At 32.1% G+C, this 25269-nt stretch overlaps 1 protein-coding gene across 3 annotated transcripts in view; it reads right to left on the bottom strand.

The window, feature by feature from the left end:
- Positions 1 to 4985: 4985 nt before the first annotated feature.
- LOC120149111 (cilia- and flagella-associated protein 251-like) overlaps positions 4986 to 25269 on the bottom strand; it is a 28576-nt gene continuing 8292 nt past the window's right edge. The window contains exons 2-3 of one of the 3 annotated variants that reach the window (XM_039162009.1): positions 5792 to 5879; positions 4986 to 5728 (exon numbers count right to left, since the gene is read on the bottom strand). In XM_039162009.1, coding sequence (XP_039017940.1) covers positions 5001 to 5728; positions 5792 to 5879 — 816 coding nt within the window. In that variant the 3' untranslated portion in view covers positions 4986 to 5000. Of the gene's footprint in view, positions 5743 to 5791; positions 5880 to 25269 lie in introns of all 3 variants that reach the window. The other 2 variants (XM_039162008.1, XM_039162007.1) reach the window with 2 other exon arrangements.

Raw genomic sequence — 25269 nt, forward strand, 5'->3', positions numbered from 1 at the left:
TGATTACATGAAATGTGATAAAGAGCTATGTGAGAGAATGATGTGAATATGTGAACTGTTATAAATGATAATGCCCATGTTATGTGATATGAGAACTAGGGGTATAATTGGCATGCCAAGAGTCGAGGGTTTACCTATGTTCTATGGAACATATGGACATAATTACCTATGTCTTTCGGGACATATGGACAATATACCTATATTCTAAGGAACATATAGACAGTTTCCCTAGGTTCTTCGGGACCTATAGACAGTTACCGAGGTTCTTTATGACCTCTGGATAGGTCTTTCGGGACAATTATACGAGCTGTGGTGACAGCATAATAGTGTACAACCTCAATGTACTCACATACCTTAAGTTCTCACTGGTATACATGGGTTAATAAAGAGATTAAACAAATATATTGAAGGTGATATGCATATTTGATTTATTATATGGAATAAATTATAGGATTCATGTATTGGTTATATGAAAGCGTATATGTTTTAGTTATATTAATTGTATTACATGAAGTATATGGTGTTAAGTGTATTTCTTTATGAAATGATATATGATGTATATAAATGATAATATATGTGCATGTATGTAATTTAATAGATGAAATGTTTTATGATTTTATTATATGTTTTATATGCCTCACTAAGTCAACGACTTAGCGTGTGATTGTTTCACACGTAGGTTCCGAGAAGAGGAAGATTGATAAAATTTATGCAAGACAGGTCAGTTCCTCATTTCCAAAGATCAGATCAGAAAAGAAATGTATAGTATGTATTTTGTAATAAGGAAGGTGGTTGGCATGTAAATAAATAATTAAATCTGATATGTTCTAATCGGTTTTGAAAAGTCATACGATTGAGTTTTGTAATGTTTTAAATGCATATATGAAATTGATAAATTTTATACAAATGAAAGCTTAAATTTTTACGAGTTTATACGTATTTTTACGAAAGTACTATAACAATACTGTAGCAGTGCATCGATGCACGGTAGCACTGTTCACGGTACTGTTCATACCATATTTTACTATTCATAAATACATTTTTATCTCAAAATTTTATATCAAACAAAATTGAACAATATATGATCGTATTTTCTTAATATAAGTTCAAATGTTATGTTATTTTGCAAGAATAAAGGTTTTGAAATGTCAATGTGACATCTCAGACTCGTATCTGGGTCGGGTACGGGTTGGGGTGTTACAGCGCGCCTTACTGACGCGTGTCAGATTTAAAGGTAAAGCACGGCCCCTACCCCGCGCTATACCCCACGTGGCGCCAGATCAGTGTAAAGCACGCTGCAGGGGGCACACCTTATCTCACGTGGCGCCAGATTAGCGAAAAGCGCGCTGCAGGGGGCACGCCTTACTGCAAAGGGTGTTAGATCGGGAAAAATAGTCTGAAGGGTGCCTGACAGGGAAATATAAAGTCAAAGAGTGATATATCGGGAAAAACACCGATTTTCCTCTTTTTGTGCATGTGACTCTTTCAAAACTATATAATATAATATTTTTAAAACTATATACTATTTTTAAATATTTTCGAAAACTATATAATATATAATATTTTTAAAATAATTTTTAAATTATATATTATTTTCAAAATGTTTTACAAATAATGTTTTTAAAATATTTTTTTAAAATTATATATTATTTTCAAAAGGTTTCTAAAACTATATAATATTTTTCAAAGCTATTTAAAAACTATATTTTTCCAAGATTATTTTATTGTAACATTTATTTTACCTTTAAACCATATATATATATATATATATATATATATATATATTAGAACCATAAAATGAAAGTAATAATTTTGAAAAAATAATTGGATGACTAAAACAGAATAATATTGATAGTTATGTTGCTAAACATGTAGTTTAGCCTAAATTATTTCTCCTGGTTTGTAAAATAAAACATGGATTCAAACCTTTCGGCTTTTCTTCTTCCTACACTTTCAAGGTATTTTCTTACAAAATTTATTTAACAATATCTTTGTCGCACGCTGTTTGGTACACGCTGAATTGATTTCGTTAGTGTGAACACAAATACGTGTCTTCAAGCTTCGCTGTTATTGTTCGATTTTTTATATTTTTTAAATTTCTGTTTAGATTCCAGAGGACAATTACGATGCTTCAAAACCAAAGAATCAAAACCGTATCTGCAGTATGATTTGGCTGTCACCTTGTATTTACCGTGGTTTATTATAGCGACGTTGTACTGTATAGTAAAAAAGAATTTTAATCTAAAAATACTTTTATTAGATACAAAAAGGCGAAATTGATTAATAAAGCTTTCCCTTTTGATATAAAGAAAAATATATCTGCAGTCTTAATTCTTTCAAGATATCAGCTGTCAAATGAACTTTGTGTCCGTTCACTTCTATCACAATTATCTCTATAGGTTCCTATTCATATAAAAAATCGTAAATAATAGGGGGGGGGGGAATCTTAAATATTGAGGTTTGAATATGGAATTGTAGAATTTTATATTTTTAAAATACTGCATAAAGCAATTAATGAAATTTTAATTTGATTATTGCAACCACCAAACCCGTTGCTTGAATGGGGTTGGTGGATTTATGCCTATATTAGACCTTGTACCAAAAAGGGATGTAAACTAATTTGATTAAATTCTGGACTTAATTGTCAACCAGAGTTTAAACTTGATTAATGTAATGGATAAAAGACGTATTATTTTGAAATATCGAAATCAAATCTCTTCACAAAATCATGTGTAGTTAGTTATTCTTTTCGAAAAAGTACATGTAAGATTAATTATTTTCCAAAAAGTAATTATAATAATAAAAAGTAAATAAATAATTGTGAACCATGTCATAAAAATTTAAATAAAAAAAATATGGATAATTTATCCACTAAATTATGTTTAGGGTAAAGTATAGTAATGGTCACTGCATTTTCTAAAGCTTTCATTTAGGTCCTCTAACTTTTAAAACTTACAATACAGTCCCCCAACATTTAGTCCGTTTGCAATATGGTCCCCCAACAGTTATATCAGGGACCATATTGCAAATGAACTAAATGTTGGGGGATTATATAGCAAGTTTTAAAAGTTGAAGGACCTAAATGAAAGCTTTATAAAATTTTAGTGACCCTTTTTTTAATTAATTAACAATACACATAATGAAATTAAAAAAAGTTCCTTATGATTAAAATTAAATAAATAATTTAATATATACTTAGGTTAGTATACATTCAGACATAGGATATAATTTTAGGATATTAAGCATATATTTAAACAATTTAGGTATGAGTCATTTGATAACAACCAAATTGATTCATGTGATACGAAAAAATATTATATGCTCACATATTAGAGGTCTAATAAATAAGAGATCATCAAATTTATAGACTTCGACTTATTAGAATATGGATGTAAAATTTTATCACATTAACCTACAAACTTGATGAATTTTTAATTACTTTTGTTGGGTTAATATACGAGGAGGGAAATTAATTATTAAAATTTAACTTTATAGAGAGATTAAAATTAAAATTATACATAATACATTTAAGAGATTCAATTAAAGATAATTGTAAGTCAAATCAAGTCGAATGTTTTTTTTATTTCAACTTACTCGTAATTTTATATCTTCTATTTGTCACTTAATCTAATTTAAATTTATAGAGGTTTCATTAATTCAATTTTTGGTATAAAATCTCGATATATATATATATACTTTCATTTTTATTTGATAGAATAAAAATCTAATTAAAATACATATAAAGAATAATACTATTACAATTATTTATAAATATATAATAAATAATTATATTACTGTATAAAATTAATTTTTTTGTCTTAAATCTAAATTCCATTTAACTTTATCATCTAAATATTTCATTCGACCCAAATTTATTTTTTTCCAAAAAAAAAATCAATCTCATACAATCAAATTGGATTCGAATGTTACACCTATGATTTGTTATTTGCGTGAAGGAGAAAAAGGTTCCAGTTTTATTTTCGTATGGTTTCACTCTCTACTTCCAACTCCCTAGGATAAACTAAAGCCCTTCTGATCGTCAAAATTAGGGTTTTGGCAACCAATATACGATAAGCAGCACAGATGATTCACGCTGCAGTAGAGCTATCAAGATCGGTCATTTCCCTCTATCGAACTTCCCGACGGGCTGCAATCCCCTGCAGAACTTCATCGCAGCCGTTGAGACTCCTCCACGATGGAGTCAACGGTCCCGGTTCCAATCCAGTTGATGTTCAGATGATCAATTACGCTCTCTCACATGCCAGGTCCCAGAAATCAGGTTTATACTTTCACCCATTTAGCTAATGTTCCAAGTTCTGGACTGATGATAATTAAAGTTTCTAATTTTTTTACTGTTCTCGTGCAAATTTGATTTTTCTAAGTGGATGATTTTGGTAGATGAATAATTTGCTCAAGGCATGTTGGTATTGGAGCAGCGTCTTTCAATTCAGTCAAGTGAAAGCGAAGGTCAATACACTCAAAACTCTGTTGGAACGGTGTTACTTGCAATTTATAATTTATTATATGAAAGGTGATTCTTCCTTGTTTTCTTTGTTTTTCTGTCCCGTTTTCTATTTTTAGATTAGGAACCGATGATGATTAATTTTAGGATAAAGTATAGTAATGGTCATTGAACTTTTTTAAATCTTTCGTTTAGGTCCCTCAACTTTTAAAACTTGCAATATAATCTTCCAACATTTAGTCTGTTTGCAATATGATCCCTCAACATTTAATCCGTTTGCAATATGATCCCCGACGAAACTGTTGGGGGACCATATTGCAAACAAATTAAATGTTAAGGGACTGTATAGTAAGTTTTAAAAATTGAGGAACCTAAATGAAAGCTTTAAAAAAGTTCAATGACCATTACTATACTTTACCCTTATTTTATATAAATATATGAACAAAGTACAATAATATAAAATAATGTACTCCCAATATCTACAAAAAAATACTTACAAAATTAAAATTATTTTACTTTTAATTGACTAACTAGAAACCTAATATGGATGAACATTTCTGCTTAAGCCGTTGACGTTAGTGAAAAACCCAACCTGCTTATACGGCAGATATGGGCGCCGTTTAATCCCTTCCTTTTGTGCTCTGTTTTTAACATAAAGCTTTTCGTGAGCTGGAGGCAACACCATTTTATTACTCTTCTCCGTCTTCACTTTTGGTTTCTCTAGGATTGCTTTTAATGTTGTTTTCTTTTCTTCTTTTTCGTTTTTCTTCTCGGTTTTCACCGACGACGATGAAGAAGAAGAAGGCGGAGGATGGCTTAAGAAGACGAACGCAGTTTTGCCGTCGCTATTACATCGAAGCTTCAAATCTCTGAACCTCCAAAGCTTGGAGAATCCCGTGGAGTTGCTCTTTCGACACGTGTCCGGTGAGGCTTTCCCCACGGTTTTTGCACCTCTCCACTCGCAGAACGGTCCTGCCGGCTCCGACGACGTCGCGGCCGTTGAATCTTCCACGAAAACCTTCCTCACCTGAGGCGGTAGAGCGACATCACCCTCTTCGGTCTTCAAAACGGTGCCGTCTTCGTCGGCGAAGAGAAGACCTTGGTTGAATAACGGAAAAATCGGTCGGATCTGACTGTCTTGGAACAAATCGTCCGCAGAGATCGGGGATCCATCAGGACTTAAACAAACAAATGAAAACTCTTCCTCTTCCACTTCGCTTTGCTCTTCCTTTTCATATTCATTTTCTATTTCCGGCTGACTGTTCAATTTCTCTTCATCTCCTTCCTCTTCCTTTTCATCTTCATCACCTATTACCGGCCGACTGTTCGATTTCTCTTCTTCTTCCTTGTCAGGCTCTTCCTCTTTGAGCCGCAGTTTAAGTCCGAAATCGTAACTGAACTTTCCGGCGCCGGAGAAGTTATTAAATGCGGGAGACAACGACGGTGAGGAACTCATGACTTGCATCGCAAAAAACAAAAAAGAAGAAAACCTCAGGAACGAAAGCCTTCGATGATGTATGGTTTTGCGGCAGATAAGTATATAAAGGAGAAAATAAACTTAAGAAGTCGGATTGAGTTTGTCGGGTCTTAAATAGAGGTGGTTGGCTGTAGGGTCGAAACTTCCCACACATCTTTTTTATTAATTAAAATAATAAATATTAATTAAGAAACGCGGAAATATTTTATAGCTATAGTGTAAATGCAAGGAAACGAGAATCAAAACCAAATACGTGGAGATTTTCTATTTTACTTTTTCCCTTTTTGGGAAAATGACCTTTTTTCTATCATTTTCATTAAAATTTTCATATTTTTTTATTTATAAATTAAAATATAATGTACGTGGCATAAGGCTATTAGTGTTATTATGGGCAGCTTATGCCACGAAATATTAGTGGTTGATACTTGATAGGCAAGTAACACGTGGCATGAGGCTATTAATGTTATTATGGTATAATAAAATTTGGAAAAAGTAAAAGTTGGATGATGCATGTGCAAAGATATTAGAGTATTAAACAATAAAAAATTAGTTCATCATACATGGTAAGGGTGCATCATGCGTGATGTAATGGGGTACTTGCCTTGCCTTGCCTTGCCTTGAACAACAAGTGTATTTCTTCCCCATTTTACTAAGTAGAGTTCTAGAAATAGACTTTAGAAAGTCAATCCATTCCTGTGGTTCTATAAAAAAATTAATGTAAATAAGTGGTTGACTGCAGTACTTTTGTCTATTTCATCTTTATATTGAATGGACCCTTCTTAAATATTTATATTCTAATAATTAATCCATTTCATATTAATAGACCAAAGGATAACAAATTAAATTATAAACTATATATATATATATATAGATTATCGTGGTCGTCTTTCGGTTGAGTTTGAAATTGGACTTCGACTTGAATTGATTGGGTTAGAGTCGCCACCGATCATTTTAAAACGATATTTGGGTAGATCGGACACCATCTTACCTGATCTACGTTTTACCAGAAATGTGTCGGTTCGGGAGTCGGTTACGGTCAAGGAAGGATTAACACCCTTGAACCGCCCTTTCGGTACCAATTAATTTATCGGTTGTCTTAATTGCGAAAATTAAGAATTTAAATTAGAATTTAAAAATCTGATTTGAATTGTTTACCTCTGATTGGTTGAAATTCTTCTAAAAGAAAAATCAAAAAATGTTAGATAAAAAAAAATAGACAAGTATTAAATGAATCAGGAAAAAAATAATAATAACAAGTCAAAAGAAAGAAGAAGAAGAAATTAATAAGTGAAAAAGAATTAAATAAAAAGAAATAAGTCAAAGAGGAAAAATATGATAGATAAAAATAAAATTAAAAAAAGAAAATAAATAAATTAAAAAAGGTTAAAGTTTAAAAGTAATAAAATAAAAAATAATATGAAGGTAATAGTAATAATAATAATAATAATAATAGCGATAAAATAAAATAAAACTTAGGGGGGTCAAATTAAAAAATGGAATTAACGGGCTATATTTGCATTAAATGGACTGCAAAAAAAGAGAGAGTAAAAAGTTAGGAGCCAATTCACAAAGATATAAAAATATAAACCATGACCAAATTAATTGAATTGAAAATTCGGGGGAAAAATTACAAATGGTGACTAAAATGAAAAGCGATTCAAAATATCGGGGACTCCGGAGAGGATCTAAGAATATGTTATTTGCAAACTTGTCCTTGGTATATAAATACCAAAAAATGCCCCATTTCATTTCATTTTCGTATATTCTCCCATGCTCTTTCTCTCCCAAACGAGAGAATGCTCTCAAATTCTCTCAATTGCAAAACTGGCCGGTCATCTTCCTCAGCCCCTCTCCGCCCTAATGTCGTCGCTCCGGCCACCGACGATGGTAGCTGGAAAAAAAAACCAAATAACCCAAAATGTTCCCATCGTCACCCTTAGGTCAGATCTGAACCCCGAATCATCGTAACCAAACCCAAATCGCGTAGATCTAAGGCAAACCCATTCGACTTTTACCCTTTTCCGGCGAGGCTATTCGTCTTCCCAATGCTTGCTCCTTATTTTGCTTGGCTTTTGGTTGTTTACTGCTTTTGCTATTTTTGCATGTGGGTTTTAAATCGTTTCGTTATTTGCTTTTTGTTTTTGTGGTCGATTCCCCGGTCTCGGTTGATGTTGTGATGTTTGGTTGCTCTGTTGTTCTCGGTGTGTGTTGTTTTTGTGGCTATCCACTGTTGGTTGTGACTCTCGGGTTTCGATTTCTCGTTGGGTCATTGTGTTTGGCTCGTTGGCAGTATATTCTCATGTTGTTTGCTTGATGGTTTGATGTACTGTTGATGGTTGTTCCCTTTGTTGTTCTGTGGTGGGGTATTTATACCCACCACTGGTGTTCTCTTGCTCCAATCTTCGTGGTAACCAACTCGACGTTGGCTAGGGATTTGGAGATGGGTTAGTCCCGATTTCCCTGACCGAAAATCCCGGTGTTGATCGGTGCGTGGTTGTTTAGGCTATTGAAACCTTCCATGGCTTCATACGGTGCTGTGACATGCTGAAACCCTAACTTTGAACTCTGGGATAGATTAGGCCCAATGTTGGACCAAAATGTGGACTATTATTGGACCCTGGAAAAACATAAAAAGAAAATAATAAAAAGAAAATAAATAAATAATAATAATAATATAATATAAATTATGTAATATATATATTTCAAAAATATTTTTTAAACTATATATTATATTTTAAAAAAGTTTTCAAAACTATATATTATATAGTTTTTAAAATGTTTTAAAAATATTATATAAGTTTTCAAAAAATGTTTTAAAAACTATATATTATATAATTTTTCCAAAAATGTTTTTAAAACTATATATATAATTTTCCAAAAATGTTTTTAAAACTATATTTATATAATTTTTCAAAATGTTTTTAAAACTATATATTATATAATTTTTCAAAAATGTTTTTAAAAAATATATACTATATAAGTTTTCAAAATGTTTTCAAAACTATATATTATATATTTTAAAAATATATTCAAAAACCATATAATATATAAATTTTCGAAATCGTTTTCTGAAAATTATATATATATTTGTCAAAAACATTTTCACAAACTATATTACTATATATATATATATATATATATATATATATATATATATATATATATATATATATATTATATATATATATGTATATATGTATGTATATGTATATATATGTATATATATACATATATAATAAAATATATATATTTAATAAAATAACTCCGGGTGAAAATGATATATATATATATATATATATATGTGTGTGTGTGTGTGTGTGTGTGTGTATATGTATGTATATGTATATATATATATAATAAAATATTATATATTTAACAAAATAACTCCGGGTGAAAATGAGTGTCTACAGTTACCCCTCTTTATCCTTTTACATGGAACGAAAAATATGACAAAGATAAAAGGACACAAATTTTCGCTCGGTGGAGCTGAAAATTGATTTGAATTAGGAATAACTCCATGTCGAATTTGAGTTACGGATGGCCCCTCCGTCGCGAAGTCAAGTCCATCTCGAAATAATATGGAGTTGAAGTCGTAATTCGAGATTTGAATCGGATTGTGGCTTCTTGTTGCCAAATTGTAGTCAACTTCGGTCTTCTTCTCGGTTTAAAGACCTCTGTAACCCCCTCAGATCCGATCTGGAGTGTCACATTAGGGCCACTGGAGCGACCCACTGTAAAAATAGCGTAAATATTTTTAAACTTTTTATCAGAACATGTAAACTCATAAAATCATTTATCATTATTCAGAAATAAAATAGATTTTCAGACTCGTATTTAAAACAAAATACAATTACATGCCCCCTAATCACATGTACCATACTCTGCAAACAAAGCCGGAAGAACTCCCTTACTGAAGTCGATAGCTGCACTGGTATAATTCTTTTAACCTGCAATGTTAAGTAATAGAGTGAGTTCGGAAAGCTCAGTAATACATAACTACCAAATGATGCTTAAGAACGTGCAGATACAGCTAAACATACATTTCCTTATTAGTTCAGATATCTAAGATTTTTAGGCTGAGCTGAGGTCCTACTGATATTTTAGGTGGTAACGGACAATGAGGTTTCAGTTCAGATAGATATTTCGGATGTCTAGGTTCAGGAGATCAGAATAGGTTATCTAGTATGTTCCCGCAAAATCAGTGAAAAGATACATAATAGCAGTTTAAAACATATTTACCCTGTGCACAAAGCAGAGGAGCATGCAAAAACGGTAAGTTCTTATCCTTGCACATAGCAAAAAAGCATGGGGAAACTATAAGGCTTACCCTTGCACACAGAAAAGGAACCTGGGGAAACTGTAAGGCTTACCCTTGCACACAACAAAGGAACCTGGGGAAACTGTAAGGCTTACCCTTGCACACAGCAAAGGAACCTGGGGAAACTATAAGGCTTACCCTTACACACAGCAAAGGAACCTGGGGAAACTGTAAAGCTTACCCTTGCACACAACAAAGGAACCTGGGGAAACTGTAAGGCTTACCCTTGCACACAACAAAGGGACCTGGGAACTGTAAGGCTTACCCTTGCACACAGCAAAGGAGCCACCAATACTTTTCCAATCATACCTCTAATAAAAATAATAAACATGTATGTATTGGAGTGAAAACGATAATTATTCCATTAAAATATGAAAATGTTCCATATTTAGAAATCAGGTACAAAAATGCAGTAACCAGAAACCATATCAGAAATATGTGGTAAATCAGATATCAAAATAAACTGTATTCAGAACATCAGGTATTGTCTCATAAAAATATTCAGTATGTGTTTTATCAGAATCATATATTCCAGTGAAAACAGGAAACCTGATAACATATTTCAAGTAACCATATATCATAAAACCAGTAGATTCCATGATGTCGTAGATCATGAATAATTCATATTTTTTCGATGAAAAGCGTAATCGAAAAACATATAACATGTTGCCATGGTTCATAAACCAATAAATCAATCAATTTCGGTGAAACTCATTTAAAAACATATTAAATCGTCATGTAGTACATGTGGAACACAGTAGGATATCCAAGTATTTCTCAGAGACATTTGATAGTTATCAGAATGGATAACATGAAACTGATGTAATTTGATCAGATTTTAGGAACGAGGTCCTATTGAAGGGAATCGATTGATAACCGATCTAATCCGACATTTAAGGTTGATACTTTAGAATCACACTATAATTCATGTGCACAGGAAAGTGTTCAAGAATATTTATACAGAATAATTCTAAATTCAGATTTACTGAAAGTGATTTGAGCTGATAAGGGAAGAACGAAGATTTAGGAAATTCACCATTTATATTTATCGATTGGATTATCGAACAACTCCCAAAACTGATGTTTATTGATTGGTCAATTCCTTTCCTTCCACGATATTCACTGTTTAATACCAAAATTATTGTTCATAAATCATCTTCAGAATCATCACTAAATATACCTTAAGGAATCGAACAGATATCCCAGTAATATTTACTTCATTTCCACATTTCAATAATATCAAGAATTGTCGACGTATTTGATTCTTGGTTCATAACCCATATGGATCGTACATCATACAAGTTTATTGGTGTTCCCATACTCTTCCAATCACTTACTAAATTCTCCGTCATTAAGGTTACTTAGTTCATTTAGTAGTAAAATATATCTCATTTACTTCAGAGTCTTCCCAAGTAATTCAGTCGCTTCTGACTTTCGGATACATGATGTACGTCCATTCAGTTCACTTTGGTCATATAATAAAATGATTTTGGTATTCGTGGTTGATTTATCTCACGAATATCCACTTATTAATATCGAAGGCGCTCGAGCGTTGAGCTGAGTTGAGTACTACAATAATTATCATCAATCCAAACTTGAGGAGACGAACAAGCATTCAAGTGGTACGTATGCTATTCAGGTATCGACATAGCATTAGCGTTGGTAAACTCACTTCAGTTGAGTTTCATAACTTTTAAGGGTAGTACAACACCCATGTTTATTTTGATTTCTTAATTAATCCAAAATATTTACTTAATCTAGGCTACAAGGGCATTTTGGTCATTTTGGTGCTCAATGTTTTTCCATTCATTTCAGAGCTCGTGGATATCCCATTATTCCCGAGCTTGGTATTCTTGGGTCATTTTCATTACAGGGGTATTCTGGTCATTTTACAGATCTAGTGTATTTCAATCATTTCTTTCCATCCGATCTTATTATTAAATTCAAACGTATCATTTATTTCAGTCAATTCGAACAATTCTGACAAAAGAATACCCCCGATAAATTGTTCTTCAGGTATTTACTCATAACTCAGATATTTTTTTGTTAAGTGCCTTCTCAGATTTTACAAACCAAATATCAGGAATTTTTCTGCACTAAGTCAGGATCTTAATAATAAAATCCGTACTTAATCGAGTTAAGTACGAATCCTCAAAGTATTTTCTCATTCAGGGTCAACTCGGACTATTTTACCTCTCAAGGCATTTCGTAATTTCTTAACTATATAATTTCGGTATTAACTCTTAACAAAAATAATATAATTTAAAGATCCTATGATTAATTGCTTTCTTGAACATTCTCCGATCTTGAAATGATTCCCTTAACAGACTTCTAGTATCTTGCATAAACTCTCTTGGGGTTAAAAAATGATTATCCAAATTTTCTAAGCAAACTAGCCGTTATTATACACATCTGTAGTTTTATCAGATCAATAAGTCTTTTCAGAGTTATTAATCAACTTCCAGGGATAATTCTTATCATTTTACAATATAGGGGTATTTTCGTAATTTTACTTAATCGAAATATTCTCATAATTTATCATCCAAGTACCTTTAATGAGATAAATTATAATATACATATCCATGGTTGATTCCTTTATCACTTAATTCCAGAACTTGTAATATAATTCCAACTGTCCTCCAATTCTTATAATAGTCATCTGAGCCATATTCAGTTACCTACTTTCTACCGCATTTGTATCGAGTGTAGAACTTCATTAATTACACATATGAGACCAAACATTTCCTTTCAAGCATTTACCAATACCAACATGTTCTATAAAGTATAAAGAGGTAGTAATGTATTACCTCGTTTTTCGTTCCATACTGATCTACCATTAAATTCCATTCGAACGTCTCGATCTTGAAATCATCTTCCAATAATTCCTCATATGCATATCAATAAACATTTCATAAAAACAGGGCTTAATTCTGAAAAACGAATCGAATCGGGTGATTAATCAGTGTAAACCAACTTATCGGGTTCGAATTTGGCAAAATAGACCCCAAAAACAGATTCAAGACATCGAAAAACGTCATAATAGGTATACCCGGTCAAAGTCAAAGGTTTTTTAATGCCCGGTCAACGCATGTCAAAGTTTTGGTCAATAGTGGTCAACGTCAGTCAACGGTCAACAGTCGACTGTTTTACACAAATATCACCCTAACAGAAATTAATTACAAAATTAGCCACCTTCTACAAATATTTACAAAAACTAACACCTGAATTTTACACAAATATCACCCTAACAGAAATTAATTACAAAATTAACAACCTGCGGCCAGACGATGCCCACTCTCGTAGGATGGCGCGTGGGGTGCGTGAATAGTGATACAGTGTCGGACAATTCCCAGAAAAATTCCTAATAATTATTTTAAGGCATTTTGAGACACTTATCGAGCTCGGTTCACAATTTTGAACGACGGAGAGCTCGATTCTGAAACATCGAAAACTTTGATTTTCTCACCCCTCCACGTGCCGGTGACGACGGAAAAATGGAGGATACCGGTGGACTCGGAACGATGCAAGGAACACGATGGTGCGGGAGGTGTCGAAAACGGATGACCGGATCGTCGTGAATCGATGAAAAATCAACTGAAATTGAGTTAAAACCGACGATACTTCCGATTGAAATTAACGACGAACGACACTGATTCACAACGAGAGGTTTGAGGGGTTTTGTTCATCGGTCGACAATGAACACGATGGTGGTTTCAGTTCGTCGATCAGAGGTCAAACGGCGAGTAGATCGGAGTTGAAATGTGGGTTGAGGGGAAGGAAAAACTTGAAAAATCCCCTGGAAACCAACGGGGGAGAGAACTTATAATTCTCTCAAAAAGGAAAATGGTTAAATCATGAGTTTAGTCACTGAATTTCCTGCACTTCTTAAAATGGTCTGCCAACTTTGAAATTTTTACAATTTAATCCACCGTTTCTTTCAAAATACCAATTAAATCACCATTTTATAATTTTTTTAATTTTAGCCCCCTTAATTGGGGTGTGTGACAACCTCAGTTAAAAATCCGACTGGAGAGTATTTCCTTGACTCCACCATGTGGTATAGGCCTTCGAGCTGAATGAAATCGAACTCAAAAAGTCTTCGTTGGCATATAGTTTTTCTCGACTTAAGTTGTGCTGCCGGAAAATAGTTTCTTGTCACTAAGACACGGCTAACCCAGGTCATCTTCTTGACTTCAAAACCTCGGCTACCACCACAAAGTAGTATGATTGATGTGTCATCGAGCTGAATGGAATCGAACTCGACAATTTTTATTGACAGATAACCCTTCTAGCCCTGAGCTATGCTGTAAATTTGATATGCCTTTGAGCTGAATGTAATCGAACTCGAAGGTCTTTTGTTGGCAGATAACCCTTCTCGCCTTGAGTTATGCTGCAAATGATATGCCTTTGAGCCGAGTGGAATCGAACTATAAGGTCTTTAGCAGATAACCCTCATTGCCTTAAGCTATGCTGCAAATGATACCCCTTTGAGCTGAATGGAATCGAACTCTAAGGTTTTTGGCAGATAACCCTTCTAGCCTTGAGTTATGCTGCAAATGATGCGCCTTTGAGCTGAATGGAATCAAACTCTAAGGTCTTTGGCAGATAACCCTTCTAGCCTTGAGTTATGCTGCAAATGATGTGCCCTCGAAGCTGAGTATAGTCGAACTCGAAGGTCTTTGTGTTTCAAGAGAAACGATTTCAAAGTTTTTTATGTTTAAAGAGAAACTGTCTCCAGGGAGGCAAAATTTTGTTTCAAGAGAAACATATTCAAAGATTGGTGTTTCAAGAGAAACTATATCAAGAGAGATAAAACTTTATTTCAAGGGAAACTGTCTTAAGAGAGACAAAAACTTTCTCAAGAGAGACAAAACTTAGTTCCAAAAGAAACTGTCTAAAGGGAGACAAAATTTGTTTCAAGGAAAACATATTCAAAGATTTTGTTTCAAGGGAAACTGTCTCAAGAGAGATAAAATTTGTTTCAACGGAAACTATCTCAAGAGAGACAAAATTTGTTTAAAGGGAAACTGTATCAAGAGAGACAAAATTTGTTTCAAGAGAAACTGTCTCAAGAGAGACAAAATTTTGTTTTGAGTAAATTAGTCTCAAGCGAGACGACCCCTTGTTTCGAGAGAAATAATCTCAAAGGCGATCGATAATCTGTTTGTTCCTGCATGTTAAAGAAATCCTTTCAGAAGCTCTAATTGTTGACTTAAGGAAGTCAAATATGTGGATGGTATGTTTGCTGTGATGCTAAATCACTTCATCGGGCCAATATCCTTCTTCGTGAAGTTGAAATCGTGGATGGCTCATTCGCTGTGAAATTGAGCTTTTAATTGGACGTCATTCGTTGTGAAGTTAAAATCCACACTTGTAAATTGCATCTCTTTCGAGTTCAATATCCTTCGTTGTGAAGTTGAAATTGACTCTAGCATGAATCTGCAAAATTATGCACATATGTGATGCTATGGATGCAATGCTCTTATGTATGCCGAAAATGTATATGCGAGATATGTTAGGGTTTGAAGAGAAATCTCAATCTTTGGTTATCAGTCTTGATGACTCTTGATTCTAGAATCTTGAATTTCTGATTCTTGATCTTGGATTCTTCAACATGCTTAAATTTGATGTACAGAATGTTGATCTGTAAAGGGAATAATTGTGTGAGCAGTCTTCATTCTATCCCTGACTCAGTTTGTCTTCATTTTCACCAGGACTCTTGCAAACCTCAACCTAAGACAATTTGTTTTCTTTTCCCTATCAAATTTTACCCCAAAAATGGTTTCCTTTGCCTCAGCTTTGATCTTGAGCTTTAAAGAGATATTTTTTGAATCCCAAGATATGCTTCCAGAGAACTTATCTTGTTTGAAAATGCTTTTCTTCCTTTGAATTTTCAAAATTTTGAAAAATATCAAAAGGAATTTTGAAAAATATTGCCTTATTCTAGGTTTCACAATTGAAGCAAATCATAAAACAAGAGTTCATTGGATATCAACATAATCAAATTCTCTTTTAAGCTTTGATAGCTACAAATCTATGAAAAATATCAAGATCGAAAAGTTGGTTTAGAGGTGGACTACCTAAATCCTAAGGTTTGTTTCCTTAATTTGGTCATGGCTCGCCCCTCTTTCTTGGTTTGATATTTTAATCGGAGGCGAACAAAATGAAACAACTAGCAAAATCAATTGCTAGACCTTTCAGAACACTTTTGTTTTAGTTCTCTGAAATCTTTCATTTGTTCAAGCTTCGTAGGCTCCTTTAACAAAGGAGTGCAGAAATATTGGTCTAAAAATAAAATTCCTGAGTGCTCGTGTGAAATTGACTATAACAGGTGTTTCTTAACTCCTTTAGTCCATTTTTACCGAAACTCCTTATTTAATTTGCCATTGTCTTGCTAGCTGGATCCATAAAGTCGGGGCATTTTAACCAATTGCTCCAGAGGGACAGCTCAATATTATTGTAGAGATATTATAATCACCTTTATCAGGCTAGCTGAATATTATCCATAAAGCCAGGGTGTTTAACCAATTGCTCTAGAGGGACAACTCAAGCTTTATTGTATATTATAATCATCCTTATCAGGCTAACTGAATCTTATCTATAAAGCCAGGGCATTTAACCAATTGCTCTAGAGGGACAGTTCAAGCTTTATTGTATATATATAATATTAGAATATGGGTATACATGTCCAATTTCTTAAGTTTGTTAAGAAGTGTAACACCCCAACCCGTATCCGACCCGGATCCGAGTCTGAGGTGTCACATCAACTTTTAAACTTTTACTTGTTCAAAATAATGAAAAATCCACGTTAAAGAAAACTTCATATTATTTCAAAATAAAAGTTTTCACACTTATCAGAGCAGATACAATTCAAATCATTTATATTACATGCCAACTACATCTAAAAGAATAAAATACATATCCAACATTTCTTTTCTGATATGAACTTTGTAAGGAAGATACTGACCTATCTTGCTTCTCTCAGCTTCTATATTCACTTTTTGTAACCTGCGTGTGAAACACTCACACGCTAAGTCTATGACTTAGTGAGATAATAAACATATAATATAAATTATACTTGTAATAATGCCATAACAATCATTGCTATCATATCATATCACTCATATCCTTATTCATATAACAAATACCTAGAACACCTATACAATATATCATTACATATAAGAACATAGACACATATACTCATCATTTTCATCATTAGCCTTATTTCACTATCAATATTATTATCATTTATATCACTTAAACGTATCTTCTTATGCCTATCATTTTAACCAACATATGACTTATTAATTCATACAATCCAAATATAATCATATAAAACATGTAATACAATTCATAACACAAAAGCATATAAGTCACATGTAATATGGTTATTGTTATCTCTTTATTAGCCCATGTAGACATGTGAGAACTATAGATATATGAGTCTATAGAGGTTGTGCACTAATGCTGTCACCACAGCTCGTATAAATGCACCGAAGTGCTACATAGAATTGCACCGTAGTGCCGCGTAGAAATGCACTGAAGTACCATATAAGGTTGTCCCTAAGGACCACGTAAAAAATTCCCTAAGAATCATATACATATGCCAATGATCAAGTATGTGACTCAAAAGACCTCATACATTTTCCAAAGAATACATATATTCCCGAAGGACCTCATAGACCCTCGACTCTTGGCATGCCAACTATACCCCTAGCTCTCATGACACATAACATGGGCATTATCATTTATGTCATTTCACATATTCATATTTACACATAGTTCACTTACGCGTAGAACATTTTCATATGATTCACATTTACATGTCACATAGCTTATATACTTTCTCACGTAGTCACATAGATCCATGTCATATAACATATATCCAAAGTGCATATAATCACGTAGATCATATCATATAGCTTATATCATTTCTCAGATATTCATGTAAACATACATATCATATCTTGTTCACATATGATCATATTTACTTCATATAGCACATAGAAACACATAGAACACTTTCACATAGCTTATATCAATTTTCAGAGTCCTTTCATATTACTTGATAACATATATCATATATGTATATAATAACTTATATCATATCATCTAGCTTATACTCCATTTCTTTTTATTCCCTTAGATTACATAAACTATGTCGTGTTTCTAAAGATATATCATTTAATAGTATTTTATTTATGTATTAATTTAATCTATTCATTATAACCATTTCATATAGCTCCATAGATCTTTAGTATATAACTTATCTTACATATTCATATCATCCCTTTATATTCAAGTTTCCTAATTGATATACTATTCCTATTTCATTCTATAATTCAATCTTATTTAGTTTCCTTCACTCTCAATAAATCAAAAAACTCTATTACACTAATTCTCATAATGGATCATAGCACTATGTACTTGTCCAACTCATGTTTCTATTATGCATATAAATGCTACACATGTTTACCTAGTTCTTATCACTTCTCATGAACTCACTTTCATTATATTTTTCCTATTATTAAATATTTTATCTCAAAACCATGTATTCACATAGTCTTATATTTTATTATTATATGACTTATATTTTTTCTTCTATGACTCTTCATAGACATCTATTTCCATTTCCATATATGACTTGACTTATCTTCTATATTCTTATAATTTCATAACTTATTTTATATTCTCTCATTAACACTTAATAGTGTTTTTACATAAACCACATAGCACATACAAAAACATATCAATTCATATAATCAAACATACATACACTTCATGTTGTTAACATACTTATAATCAAGACTTAATGAGCTATTACTATAGGAAATAGACTTATCACAAGTCCAATTTCCATATAATCTTATAAAATAAGATGCACTCACCTTGGCCTCACTAAGTTCCAATCCCCTTGGCCTCACTAAGTTCCAATCCCCTTTTATGATTTCTTCTCTTTCGATCAAATCTTAATTTGATAATCGTTTCGGAACTTGTTCATGTTCGATATCTACATAATCATACATTGATACATATGAGTATCCCATTGATATACTCTAATCTATCATTTCTTAAACCAAAAGAAATGTCTATTTCAATTTCCCCTTGAAGTGCATCGATAAATTCTACAGTGTATCAATGCATTCATTAACATGTGCATCGATGCACTACCCATGCATCGATACACAAATCACCTTCGATGTTTTCATTTTAAGGGGGTACATCGATGCACTCCTTATGCTTCGATGCACTCCTTATGCATCGATGCACTAATTGCATTCGATGTTTCTTCTTAAAAGAGTGCATCGATACACATTGAATGTGCAACGATACCCCTTGCCCATAATTTGCATTTTAAGCCCGAAAACCATCAACTCTTCACTCAATTCTTCTATTTTAAACCCCTATCATGTCATTAAACTCAACTACCATTACTTAAACCAACTTATATCCATATAAACCATCTTTATCTTCCATATCTCATCATGATTCTTAAAATTTAAGAATCTTACTAAACTTTGAACTTTGTTATTAATCCTTTCTAACTTCATAAATATCTTATTCTTATTGATGAAAATTCAAATTTAACTTTCAATTCTTATTATAAACTCTATTTCAATATTTCACTCAAGAACTCCAAATTTTTAATCTTCCCTAACTCCTTTATCTTTTGATTTTAAGATAACTTAAGCTTTCCTTAAGCTTAGTTATCATCTAATGATCATAACCCAACCTTAAATTTATCCATAAATTATCTAAATAGAAGACTCACCTTTGGTTCAAGCCTTTACGTATGAAGAAGGAAGAAGAGAAGAGAAGAGAACTTTGGAACCTTTTGATTTCTTCTCCCTTCCACCCACGTGTATATATAACCATATTTAATTATTTTCCTTGTAAATGACCCTTTTGCCCTTCAATTCATCTAATAATTACTAACAACTTTTATGATTTATTTCCAAATAAATCATTAAACTAATCCATGATTCTACTCTAGTCACTAAATTCTGAAACTTTACAATTTGATCACTAACCCAATATTGAGGATGTTACAAATCTCCCCTCCTTAAAGAAAATTCGTCCTCAAATTTCATGAACATCTTGATAAAAATACTTCTAATGTTCTCATGTTGCTTTACTTACTTAATCTTTCTTGTCATCATTAGAAAACTTACTTTTCATTCCTTTAGCTTTTCAATTACCTTTTTCCTTTATACATTCATATCATGTCACTTATCACATAAACAGTAACATCCATTTCCATTACTCAATATCATAAATCCATCTATTTCTTCATTAATCTCTAATTATCTTATCACTATACCAAACTTTTATTCCATCCTCATTTGACCAAAACACTACTTTAAATCTTCTTTAATTGTGATTAAACACATATTTACAGAATCAAACAATCTTTTCACATTACTTTCATACTTTTGTATTTCTATATCGACTTATCTACACTTCCATATACGTTTATCATACTTAACCCTTTAATTTCTTTATCCTTTTACCTCCTTCACAATTCAAATATCCTTGTAACATAGATCATATCTTTTATCAGTCTTTCCTACGGTTTTCATATCACTTAGACTTATCCTGATTACTGATCTTCATCACTCTTCGTAACTTGATAATCTGCTTTACTTATATAGAACCTCATTCTTACCATCTCCTGTACTTCTTACATTTCCATGATCAAATACATAATCATGTCTAAATTCATACCATACTTAGTTAATTTACCCTGACATCATCTTCTAATCCTTTAACTTTAATACACTTACCATCACATAATTATGTTAGTCAGCATCAATTATTCCAATCTAAAGCATAAACCTTCATCGAACCATTCATATACATTCCTTTCAGTCGGAATTATCTCAACAATAGTTTACTTAACTTATCAAATCCACATTTATTCTCATACACCATGTAATTTACGTTGTTCCAACTCAACATTTTACTTCCTTTATCTTATAAACTGATCACTGATGTACCCATTCTTAAACTCTTCTTATCAATCCTTAGCTTTACTCAAACATACGAATCCTCTCCTTCTTCACTATGTCACATTATTATGATCAAACTATATAACTGTATCCCGATCCACCTCATCTTTGGTTGTCTTATCCTGACAATATCTCAAAATATTAAATTTCTATACATTTTCCCTCACATAATCTGGTTAGCCAACGCTAACTCTTTCCATCTAAAATACAAACCCTTATTCTATCCACATTCTTGCTTCTACATGGTACTATTCCTTTATTTCAAACTCATAAACTCTGGCTTTATATATCTTATATGTTTGTCCCTGATGCACTTATTCTCGAACTCTCTACAAAATCTAACCAAATCATTAGATCTTTTAACTTTCTTATGGTGACACTTGTTCACCATATTCTATAGTATCCATGAAATAATAAGAATACTTCACCTCACTTTTCCGATTCAAACCTTTGAAAACCTTCTATCACTATTCTAATATGATTTCAACTTTCTGAAATCAACCTTTAATCTTATAAGGCACTTTCTGAGGTTTCTGCTCTTCATCCTGCCTGGCCAGGGCATGTGAATTGCTATTGCCATCAGATTTGTCAGCTATCGATTCACTTTGACAATTTCTATAATCAATTTCTACTATATCATACAAATCTTATTCTATAAGCAAGACAACATACTCCTTACACTATCATATCAAAAATTTTCACTTTTAGTTGGTATGTACACATTTTTAAACCTCATTTAACTTCGGTTTAAGCCTAGAATCGGCTAAACCTTAGCTCTGATACCATTAAATGTAACACCCCAACCCATATCCGACCCGGATCTGAGTCCGAGGTGTCACATCAACTTTTAAACCTTTACTTGTTCAAAATAATGAAAAATCCACGTTAAAGAAAACTTCATATTATTTCAAAATAAGAGTTTTTCACACTTATCAGAGCATATACAATTCAAATCATTTATATTACATGCAAACTACATCTAAAAGAATAAAATACATATCAAACATTTCTTTTCTGATCTAAACTTTGTAAGGAATATACTGACCTATCTTGCTCCTCTCAGCTTCTATATTCACTTTCTATAACCTGCGTGTGAAACACTCACACGCTAAGTCTATGACTTAGTGAGGCAATAAACATATAATGTAAACTATACTTGTAATAATGCCGTAACAATCACTGCTATCATATCATATCACTCATATCCTTATTCATGTAACAAATACCTAGAACACCTATTTAATATATCATTACATGTAAGAACATACACACATATACTCATCATTTCCATCATTAGCCTTATTTCACTATCAATATTATTATCATTTATATCACTTAAACGTATCTTCTTATGCCTATCATTTTAACCAACATATGACTCATTCATTCATACAATCCAAATATAATCATATAAAACATGTAATATAATTCATAACACAAAAGCATATAAGTCACATGTAATATGGTTATTGTTATCTCTTTATTAGCCTATGTACGCATGTGAGAACTATAGATATATGAGTCTATATAGGTTGTGCACTAATGCTGTCACCACAGCTCGTATAAATGCACCAAAGTGCCACGTAGAATTACACCGTAGTGCCGCGTAGAAATGCACCGAAGGGCCATATAAGGTTGTCCCTAAGGACCACGTAGAAAATTCCTTAAGAATTATATACATATGCCAAGGATCAAGTATGTGTCTCAAAAGACCTCACATATGTTCCAAATAATACATATATGTCCCGAAGGACCGCGTAGACCCTCGACTCTTGGCATGCCAACTATACCCCTAGCTCTCATGACACATAAACATGGGCATTATCATTTATGTCATTTCACATATTCATATATACACATAGTTCACTTACGCGCAGAACATTTTCATATGATTCACATTTACATGTCACATAGCTTATATACTTTCTCACGTAGTCACATAGATCCATGTCATATAACATATATCCAAAGTGCATATAATCATGTAGATCATATCATATAGCTTATATCATTTTCAGATTCATGTAAACATACATATCATATCTTGTTCACATATGATCATATTTACTTCATATAGCACATAGAAACACATAGAACACTTTCACATAGCTTATATCAATTTTTAGAGTCCTTTCATGTTACTTGATAACGTATATCATATATGTATATAATAACTTATATCATATCATCTAGTTTATGCTCCATTTCTTTGTATTCCCTTAGATTACATAAATTATGTCGTGTTTTTAAACATATCATTTAATAGTATTTTATTTATGTATTAATTTAACATATATGTATATAATAACTTATATCATATCATCTAGTTTATGCTCCATTTCTTTGTATTCCCTTAGATTACATAAATTATGTCGTGTTTTTAAACATATATCATTTAATAGTATTTTATTTATGTATTAATTTAATCTATTCATTATAACCTTTTCATATAGCTCCATAGATTTTTAGCATATAACTTATCTTACATATTCATATCATCCCTTTATATTCAAGTTTCCTAATTGATATACTATTCCCATTTCATTCTATAATTCAATCTTATTTAGTTCCCTTCACTCTCAATAAATCGAAAAACCCTATTATACTAATTCTCATAATGGATCATACCACTATGTACTTGTCCAACTCATGTTTCTATTATGCATATAACTGTTACACATGTTTACCTAGTTCTTATCACTTCTCATGAACTCATTTTCATTATATTTTTCCTATTATTACATATTTTATCTCATAACCATGTATTCACATAGTCTTATATTTTATTATCATATGACTTATATTTGTTCTTCTATGACACTTCATAGACATCTATTTCCATTTCCATATATCACTTGACTTATCTTCTATATTCCTATAATTTCATAACTTATTTTATATTCTCTCATTAACAATTAATAGTGTTTTTACATAAACCACATAGCACATACAAAAACATATCAATTCATATAATCAAACATACATACACTTCATGTTGTTAACATATTTATAATCAAGACTTAATGAGCTATTACTATATGAAATAGACTTATCACAAGTCCAATTTCCATATAATCTTATAAAATAAGATGCACTCACCTTGTCTTGACTAAGTTCCAATCCCCTTTTATGATTTCCTCTCTTTCGATCGAATCTTAACTCGATAATCGTTCTGGAACTTGTTCATGTTCAATATCTACATAATCATACATTGATACATATCAGTATCCCATTGATATACTCTAATCTATCATTTCTTAGACCAAAATAAATATCCATTTCAATTTCCCCTTGAAGTGCATCGATACATTCTACAGTGTATCGATGCATTCTTTAACATGTGCATCGATGCACTACTCATATGTCGATACACAAATCACCTTCGATGTTTTCATTTTAAGGGGGTGCATCGATGCACTAATTACATTCGATGTTTCTTCTTTAAAGAGTGTATCGATACACATTAAATGTGCATCGATACCCCTTGCCCATAATTTGCATTAAGCCCGAAAACCATCAACTCTTCACTCAATTCTTCTATTTTAAACCCCTATCACGTCATTAAACTCAACTACCATTACTTAAACCAACTTATATCCATATAAACCATCTTTATCTTCCATATATCATCATGATTCTTAAAATTTAAGAATCTTACTAAACTTTCAACTTTGTTATTAATCCTTTCTAACTTCATAAATCTCTTATTCTTATTGATGGCAAGTCAAATTTAACTTTCAATTCTTATTATAAACTCTATTTCAATATTTCACTCAAGAACTCCAAATCTTTAATCTTCCCTAACTCCTTTATCTTTTGATTTTAAGATAACTTAAGCTTTCCTTAAGCTTAGTTATCATCTAATGAACATAACCCACCTTAAATTTATCCAGAAATTATCTAAATAGAAGACTCGCCTTTGGTTCAAGCCTTCACGTATGAAGAAGGAAGAAGAGAAGAGAACTCTGGAACCTTTTGATTTCTTCTCCCTTCCACCCACGTG

The sequence above is a fragment of the Hibiscus syriacus genome, unplaced genomic scaffold (assembly GCF_006381635.1).
Source record: "Hibiscus syriacus cultivar Baekdansim isolate YM2019G1 unplaced genomic scaffold, ASM638163v2 tig00110988_pilon, whole genome shotgun sequence".
Lineage (NCBI taxonomy): Eukaryota > Viridiplantae > Streptophyta > Magnoliopsida > Malvales > Malvaceae > Hibiscus > Hibiscus syriacus.